At 61.2% G+C, this 8,627-nt stretch overlaps 1 protein-coding gene across 3 annotated transcripts; it reads right to left on the bottom strand.

Annotated features, from left to right (window-relative positions):
• Positions 1–1,495: 1,495 nt before the first annotated feature.
• CORO1A (coronin 1A) lies at positions 1,496–7,551 on the bottom strand. 3 transcript variants are annotated; one of them, XM_007093462.3, is made up of 11 exons: positions 7,483–7,551; positions 5,098–5,296; positions 3,920–4,042; positions 3,698–3,827; positions 3,434–3,618; positions 3,156–3,275; positions 2,830–2,934; positions 2,556–2,701; positions 2,381–2,438; positions 2,050–2,265; positions 1,496–1,716 (listed from the first exon to the last, which is right to left on the bottom strand). In XM_007093462.3, exons 2-11 carry the CDS (start codon positions 5,293–5,295, stop codon positions 1,612–1,614), a joined length of 1,386 nt encoding a protein of 461 aa, XP_007093524.1. In that variant the 5' UTR covers position 5,296; positions 7,483–7,551; the 3' UTR covers positions 1,496–1,611. The 3 variants fall into 3 exon arrangements, with proteins under 3 accessions (XP_007093524.1, XP_042827755.1, XP_042827756.1); XM_042971821.1 differs by lacking the exon at positions 7,483–7,551 and adding an exon at positions 6,903–7,075; XM_042971822.1 differs by lacking the exon at positions 7,483–7,551 and adding an exon at positions 6,903–7,074 and having other exon boundaries at positions 2,071–2,265.
• Positions 7,552–8,627: the final 1,076 nt, after the last annotated feature.

Genomic DNA, 8,627 nt, shown 5'->3' with positions numbered 1-8,627 from the left:
GGATAGAGTTAAGGGAAAATGAAGCCATCTGAGCCATCAGATTGGGGTACGTGGTGCCCCTCGTATCATTCTTAAACACAGGTGCCAGGGTTGGTAAGGCCTGGCACAGATGAGGTCCCCAGGACCCAGGTGGGTAGCAGGTAACCCAGATGGGACCAGGGCCCTTCAGGAGCGAAGGACTGCGGTTTTCAAGCCTCCCGTCACTCTGTTCCCCTGTGTTTTCAGGGCCAATTTCTTGGCCCCTAAGTAACCTGCATTCTTCCTCGTACCTGCCTCTTTCCTATCAGAGGGAGAATGGGCTGGTAAATCTAGAAGTCCTGGTGGTGACGGTTAACCCTTCTGGGTTTCTATAATCCTTTCCCGAACTTTTCCAGATCCCTCGGGCCAGGAGGCGAACTAGTGACTCAGAGTACTCAAGCCTACTTTGCCAGCAGGGCGCATCATCCCCATTGTGCAGGAGAGGCTCAGGGAAGGAACGTCACTTTCAGGGGCCCAGGTTCCAGATTTTCTGATTCTCTCTTTATCACACCCCTGATTGGATCCACCCACTACGTTCACAGAGCTGCCTTGCTAACAACCCTCCCCACTTTAGAGAGCAGCTGAGGCCTGGAGGGAAGTGACTTGCCCAGGGTCACATGGCTTGCAAAGAGATTGAGACCCAAATGGATGGACAGGGATGTCTTATCAGCTGCCTGTCTACCCAGGTAGCTGAAGAAGGGGCGGGGACTGTGGATGAGGCGCTGGGTCCTTGCTGGGCTCCCTGTGTGGTATGAAGAAAGCTCTGCTGTGGCCAGGACAGCCATCCCTAATAACCGTGCCCTAGCTTGAGGTCGCCCACTAAGGTGGGCATCAGAAACCCACGTGTAAGCCCCCACTTGATAGGGCCTAACGGGTCTCTTCTGTGGGGGGAGGATCTGCTGGGAAACAGAGAAAGGGGTTGAGAGGCAGCAGCACCGCAGCGAAGGCTGGGGACCAGGAGAGACAGCTCATGCCTCCAGATCTGCCTTCAGCAAGCCCCTCTCTCCTGCTCTGTGCCTCAGTTTCCTCACCTGTAAAACAGGGTTGAGTTCTAAGCTTTTTCCTCACAAAAGATCCCCTGATTTTGCTCCCTCCAGCTTGCAGTTTGAAAGATGTCATGTCACTGCTGTGTAAGTGTCATGTCAGTTTTGGTTCCCCACCAGCCATACTGATACTGACAGTAAGGTGGCGTGTTGTTGTGGTTGACTAGAAAAGACAAATCCTGAGTAACCGTGGCAAGGGCCTTGAGCGGCTCAGACCCTGCCAGCTCTGCGAAGGAGCTGGAAAAGAGTAGGCTCACAGCCCACATCAGCATGGGGGCTCCCACCCACCAAGGCCTGTTCCTGTGGTCTAGGGTATTTGGAGGCATTCCCCGGCTCCTGCTATGGGCCAATCTCACAAGGTAACTGAGGGGGAAGCTCAAGGGCAGGTCATTTCAGCAGACCCAGCATTCAGGTGGCCATCAGAGTCTGAGAGGTACCAGAAAATAAAGCCATTTTATTATTTTTTATCTGCCATCGTGGCCTGGGGAGAAGGGTACGACTGGAAGGGAGGGAGGTGATGCTGCGGCCCCAGCTGAGGCCCTCGGGTCCTCTACTTGGCCTGGACTGTCTCCTCCAGACTCTCCAAGCGCTTCTGTAGCTCCTGCACTGTGGCCTGGAGCTTCTTCATTTCCTCCTCCAGCCGGTGTATGGCGTCCTGGGGGACCCATCGTTGCGTGAGTCCCAGCTCCATCCCGGGCTCCCCTGACCCTGGCAGCCCCCCACCCCCCTACCAAGAGCCCCAGGGCCTGGCCCTTCTGTCTCTCAGCTGGTTGCTGCCCAGACAGCTGCAGGCCAATAAGCTTGAAACCTGTTTTCTGAGGCCTCAGGATTACCCACTCCCGGCCCCCAAAGGATCCCCAACGTTGTGCGTGTGAGGGGGCCCAAACACCAGCCACCTTCCACGGGGACAATGACTCCATCCATCAGTAGCAGCCCCTGCCCTATAGGTCTTCTCGTCCTGCCTCCCAGGTTCCTGTCCACTTCTCACCGAGCTGGGGGTACCACCGACCTCTGGTGCTGCCTTTCTGCGCCCTGTGTCCAGGCCCCGGTTGACCCTCAGCTCTCGGCTCTTTGGGGGCACATAGCCATCCTTGAGGGAAATGAGGAGGGGCCCGGCATCCTGGCCCTTCAGCCACTCCTCAGCCGTGAGGGCAGCGTCAGGCCCCGCGGTGGGTGGGTAAAGGTCCTCCTGGAACAGGTCCGACTGTGGGCAAGGCCAAGACTGGGTAAGCGAGTGCTTGGGCCACACCACCACCACCCAGCAAGTGTGTGAGGTCAGTGCCTGGCCCGCAGCCCAGGAAGGGACATGGGAGCATCACCTTTCTAGGCACTGTCATGGCAATGGGCTCACACCTCCGCTCGTGCAGCTTGTAGAATCTGTGGAAACAAGAAGGTGAGCAGCGCCTGCGGCATGGGGGCGGCTGGAATCCAAGGTCGGCACGGGGTCAGCACAGCCCAGGGAGCATGCTCAGGGCAGGGGCAGGGGTCAGTCACCTGGCAATCTCACACTTGTTCACCTCCAGGCCGCGTTTGGGCATGTAGCCCATGCCCCGCTGGGACTCCTTGGAACTGAACATGGAGAGATAGTGCAGATATGGGGCCTCGGAAGTGATCTCGAAGTACCGGATGGAGCTGTCACCCTGCAGGTGGCGCGTGCAAACCCCGGGATCAGCACCGACAGATCCCTCTTGCCTGGTCCTCTCCAAGCCCCCCGCCCCCGCCCCAGACCCCCCTCCTCCCTCCACAAGCTGCTGCCCGACTGGGACACCTTGCCACAGAGGTAGACTATGTTGGTGTCGGGGTCAAAGAAGGGCAGCAGGACGCCACTGCTCGTGTCCAGTTCCTGCAGGGACAGTGGCTCCTCCAGGTGCTTCTGTAGAGATGGGTGAGACAGGGAACAATGAGCTGGGCCAAGTCAGGCCTGTGAAGCCCACCGGGCAGAGACTCGGGGAAGGCCCTCACAGAACAACCAGCGGAACCCCCCATCCCACAGAGGGTAAACTGAGGCCCATGGCTGTGTGGGATCATGCAAGTGGCAGGGCGAGGACTCAGCCTCCAGTCCTGCCTGATCGCCGCTCCCCACCTGGCACTCACCGTGTCCCACAGCGCCACCTGCCGCTCACTCATGCGGCTGAAGCCTGTGGTCAGGATCTTCCCATCAGATACAAACACGGCGCGCACAGGCCGGGTCCCCTCATGGGGACGGTCCTTCTCCTGGAAGGAAAGGGAGGTGGTCAGTCAGTACCTGCACACTCATCCTAACGACCAGACTCCAGCTGAGAGCAAGGGAGGGCAGCATCTAGGGACCCGGCTGGTGGTGTGTACAAGGGTAAATGTCCTAGGGTCAAGGGGCACGATACATGGCAACTCACAGCTACAACAGTGCCTTTGCGGGGCTCGATGATGCGCACGCGCTTGTCGCGGCAGGAGGTGCAAATGAGGGCGCCATCTCGGCTCCAGTCCACACTGTAGATTGTGTCCGGGTGCACGTCCGAGCCGAGCGTCAGCACAGCCGCCCCGGTGCCCACGTCCCACACCAGGATCACGTTGTCGCAACCTGGGTGATATCCCCACTGTCAGAAGCCACGAGCCTCGCTGTCACGTGACCAGCCCGCCCCTCCTCTTCCCCCAGGCACCTGCACTGAGCAGCACATTCTGGGCTGTGGGGTGCCAGGCCACGATGCCCACGCGCTTGGTGTGGCCCTCCAGGGTGACGACAGGCTCCCTCAGGGGCAGCGTCAGGCCCCCATCAGGGATCTCCCACACCTGCAGAGAGGGGGCAAGTGAGACTTGGGGGCTCCAAATATCACATCTGGTGCTGGAGCTCTCCCGGCCCCCGTGTCCCCCCCATCACTCACCATGACTGTGCAATCCTCAGAGCCACTGGCAATGACATTATCATTGTGTGGGCACCAGGCGATGTCCAGCACCGGGGCTGTGTGGCCACAGACCATGGGCGCGTTCTTGTCCACACGTCCAGTCTAGAGAGCACAGCAGGATTCTGAGGGAGGTGTTTTTGCTCTCCAAACCTGATCCAACCTCCCCAGACCCTTTCAGAGAGGCACAGAGGAAGGCAGTGGGGTCCCTGTCCAGGCAGCTCAGAAGGGCTGGCCACAAGTAGTGCAGGAAGGGGATGCCACACCGGGCCCTGGTCCTGCCTTAGTGTTAGACCCTGGCCAAGGTCCTGACATCTCACCTATGCCCTGGGGCTGGCCCCCGCCCCCTTCCCTGAGTGAAGCTTCCAGGGGATGACAGGCCAAGGCTCTAGGGAGGGGAGGTTGCATTAAGATTAGGGTTCCCCAAGGAAGTGTGGGGATGGGGATGGAGATGAGTCCTTCCAAAAGGACAAGGACCAGGAAAGGCCATCATAATTGGCCCCAGGCAGGAGCAGAGGTTTGGAAATGGCCACTTCCGGGGACAGCTGCTGCCTCGGCAGGGCTTCCTGTGTGAAGAGCGCACCCAGCTCTCACCCCACAACCACTTCCTCTTCTCTCTGCTTCCATCGGCCCTTTTAAGGTAACATCTTAGGGCCGATCTCCCCTTCCTGTCTCACCCCCCAAGAGCACAGGAGTGTGCTGGGGGTGGGGGTCAGCAGAGCGGATGGGGGTGGCTGTGAGCAGGACCAGAGGAAAGGCAGGTTTGGGGGAGGAGAGAGGGCCTCTTACACCCTCCCTGCCTGCAGCAGGGGGGGCCAGGGCTCAGGCAGGCCCAGGCCCAGAGCCACCCCTACCCTGAGAGCACCGCTGGGTCTCCCCTCTCCCCACGGAGCCCTCTCTGTGCTCCACAGGGGCATCAGGCTTGGGAGACCAGGCCCTGGGTCTGCAGGACTCGCCGTGTGACCTTTCTGGTGTCATCTGAGCTCCAGTTTCCATGCGACCACTACATGTAGGAGCTGGAGGAGGCGTAAGGCTCATGTGGCCCAGCTCAGTTTTACAGATGACAACGCTGCAGCCCGGGGAGGCTCAGCAACAGCCATCAGGACCCCCAAGGGGCCAGAGGCCCCCTCAAGTGGAACACTGCTGCTCCAGGGGCTCACCTTGCCCAGGGGTAGCACCAGGAAGGCCCCTCCCCCGCTGGCCTCACAGATCAGGGCAACGAACTTGGGGTTGACAGCACAAAAGCCACTGTCCCAGGTGGTCTGTGAGACGCGCACGTCCTCATAGCACTGGTCGGCCTTGGCTGGCTGTCCAAACACGTGGCGGAACTTGCTGGAGCGGACCACCTGCCGGCTCATCCTGGGGGGCGGGGAACGTGGGGTTTGAGGGCTTTGAAGGGAGCTTCAGGTCGACTCTGACCTTAGAGTGTCCTCTGTGCCCCCCAGAACACCCCTCCGCCTGGCCTTTAAGGTCTCAGCTAATTCATCTCCCTGGGCTCCCTGCCCCCTCCACCGTAACTGCCATCCTGTTGCCCTCATGCTCGCCTTCCTCACCCCTTCTCACACACACCCCCCCCCCCCCCCCCCCCCGCCTAACCTGCAAGGCCAACCTTCTCTACCCACACCAGGCCTCATGTCTGTACCCTCAGCCTCTAGGGCAGAGCCTGGTATGGGGTGGCACCAAGTGCCGATTTGTCGACCGCTGGCGGACACAGCCCTTCCTCTCTGAGGCCTCACTCCCACACTCTGGGGGCTTCAGTGTAGACAGCCTGGAGGGTGGGTTCGCTCAGTCACAGCAGCCAGGCCTCACATCCTTCACACCTACATGGGGAGCTTCCTGAAGGCAGGGACAGGGCTGGCCCCCCATCGCCTGCTGGCACGGGGCTCCACAGACACAGGGAAGCAGCGTGCGGGCCTGCCTGGGAGGCAGGTCCTTGGGGTCAAGACAGCTTCCCCAACAGGTCTCTGGACACCAGAAACAGGCAGATGGCTTGGGTCCTACTATCTCCTTCCCACACCTCTGCTTCTAGAGTCTGCCTAAGCAGGTGCCCTTAAATACCGTCTCCACCTGCACTGAAACTATCCACAGGGAGAGGCGGCGCTGACTTCTCTGAGGTCCAGTGAGGACGGTTCCCCCCACAGTGGCTGGGCGGAGAGTGATTAAAGCCAAGGGGACTGCCTCTGGCTCCCCAGGTTCCAGACCCCATCCTGACGCCCACCTGCATCACCTTCCTGCTGAGCCGGGGGGCCATGCTGCCCGCTCAGAGGGCGCCCTGCCAGGCCTCCACTCCACCCGCCCAGCTTCACCCCTTCTCACCCAGGCACCCCCCCCCCCCCCCCCGCCCCGGCCTGGCCTGGGAGGTTCCAGGAGGCTCCGGGGCCACCTGCCCAAAGAGCAGGTGAGGAGCATTGTGAGAAGGAGCAGTCTGGAAACAGGGGGATCAGTCCCAGGAGAGAGACCTGGGCCTGGGGAGAGGGGAGCCCCAAAACCGAGGCTGGGGGACAGGAAGCCGTCGCCCCACCCTGCCTCCTCCCCCACCGCAGGTACCAGGCCCAGAAACCGCGGAAAGGGGAACTTGGTCTTTTCTTGTTTTGCTCTCAACCCCTTCCTGTCTCCAGGCTCAGGGCAGCTGCTCGGCGCACCCCACCCTGTCCCCACCCCCACCCCCGATGCCCGTTCCGGGGAGCGTCAGGCCTCCGGCTCCCCCACCTCCATCTTGGCTGCGGTGGTCCCTCACCCTGGCCTGCTCACAGCGCCCTGGGACACGCGGATGGGCCCTCCCACGCACGCCCACCCCCGGGGCCAGTCCCCTCCACGGCGGCGCGGACGGTGGGCTCTCTCCCACCCCCGGGCGGCGCGCGACAGCCCGGCCGCCCCCACAGCCGGCTTCCGCCAAGCTCACGCCGGCCCCACAGGTGGCCCGGGGCAGGGATGCCTAGTCCCTTGCCCGGGGACCCAGGCTTACCTGCCGCTGAGAGATGAGTGACCCCCCCCCCAAATGGAGGAGGGAGAGGAGGAGGAGGAAGAGGAGGAGGAGGAGGAGGAAGGAGCCGGCGGAGCCAGAGACTGCCCGCTGAGGATGCTCTTGTCAAGACAATGAATGAGAAGCGGCGGCTGCCCGCCTCCTTCGGGGTGGCAGCGCCCCTTTGGGCGGAGCTCTTAAAGGGGATAGCCCTTCTCCGGGAGGAGGCACCGCCCCCCCTCCCCCCCCGCCCCCCGCCCGCGGCCGCCCTCCCTCCGCCCAGCTCGGCCTCGCCTGCCAATTCCGAACCCAAACAGATGCTGCCGGCCAGTCGCTGACAATCTCATGGGCGCTTTTGTAATGTCAAAATGCAAAAATACCCTGTTCCTTCTTCCCTCCCTCAGTCCGCTCCCAGCCCACTCACCATCCTGTCCCTGGCGTTCGGAGAAGCGCCCATCAGCCCCCCCCCCCCCCCGCCCACCCCCAGCTAAGGCTGAGCTGCCTTCCGCAACCCCACCCCCGCCCCCGCCCCCGCCAGACAAGGAATGGAGGGGGAGGGGCTCGTCCAGGCTCCTGCACTTACAAACGGTGGCCTCGGGAGGGTCACCACCTCTCCCATCTCGTGTCTTCGTCCGGGAGCGCCTCCGCCCCGCCTGCCTCGCGGAGAACGAATGAGATACTCTGGCATCACGGAGGCTTCTTCGTGCCCGGGTTGCAGAGGTGAATGAGTCAGGGAGGGTCAGGTTCCTGCCCCGCAGAGAGCTCTCAGCCTGTTGGAGGGAGGGGAGCGAACGAACGACGGCTCCAAGGATGCTAAGCAGAGGAAGAAGCCCGACTTCCTGCTCAAGAGGAAGGGGGAGTCCACTGTCATCCTTGGACTCAGAGAAGGGATCGTGGAGGCTGCAGAGGGTACGAGAGGCCTTCCCCAGAGTCAGACTGCTCTCTGACTCGGGCTCCTGGCTGCCCCTGCTGAGTGATCCCGGGCAGGCTTATTTCACTTCCCTCAGCCCCAGTTTCTCCCCTCTGTAAGACTCATACCCAGCTCAAGAGGTTACGGGGAAAGCAAAGCCTTACGCGCTTCGTCCGGAGAGATACAGGTGCTTAAGAAGCGTGGGCTCTTATCATTTTTACTGTTTTCAGGGCACCGGGCTGGGCCTGAGAAGGTGGGAGGGGGCCAAGAGGCACGACTGGAGGAGGCCTTGTGGGCTGAGGGGCAGCCGACCAAAGGCCCAGCGATGTGATTCCTCGAGGGACGGGTTCAAATCCCACCTCCACCACGGACCGGCGGCACGACCTCGGGCATGAGGTCTGACCTCTGACAACCTCAGTTTCTCCGTCTGCAACTGGGGGACAAATACCGTGTGACCTGCACTCTTCACAAAGGTGTAAGGCTCCAATGAGACAAAACTCGTAAAGGTGGTCTACACATTATTAAATTGTAGAAACCTATGGGTGGTGTTGTACCTGAGAGCCTGCCACTGGACTGGCCTGGACCGGACTGGACGGGGATGCTCGGGGACTGCGACGGGTCGTCTCCACCCGAAGTGATGAGAATAACAGCCAGCATTTACTGTGCGCCTACTGTGTGCCGGGCGCTGTCTCAACACTATAAATATGTTACATCCTTAGCATAGGAAATCCATCCATCCATCCTTAGGAAATCGTTTCATCCCTATAACACAGATACCACCTCCCTTTTACGGAGGACCCAGGCACACTTTGCCTTCG

The sequence above is a fragment of the Panthera tigris genome, chromosome E3 (assembly GCF_018350195.1).
Source record: "Panthera tigris isolate Pti1 chromosome E3, P.tigris_Pti1_mat1.1, whole genome shotgun sequence".
Lineage (NCBI taxonomy): Eukaryota > Metazoa > Chordata > Mammalia > Carnivora > Felidae > Panthera > Panthera tigris.
The sequence above is the reverse complement of the archived record's forward strand: the minus strand, read 5'-3'. Positions and strand labels throughout refer to the sequence as shown.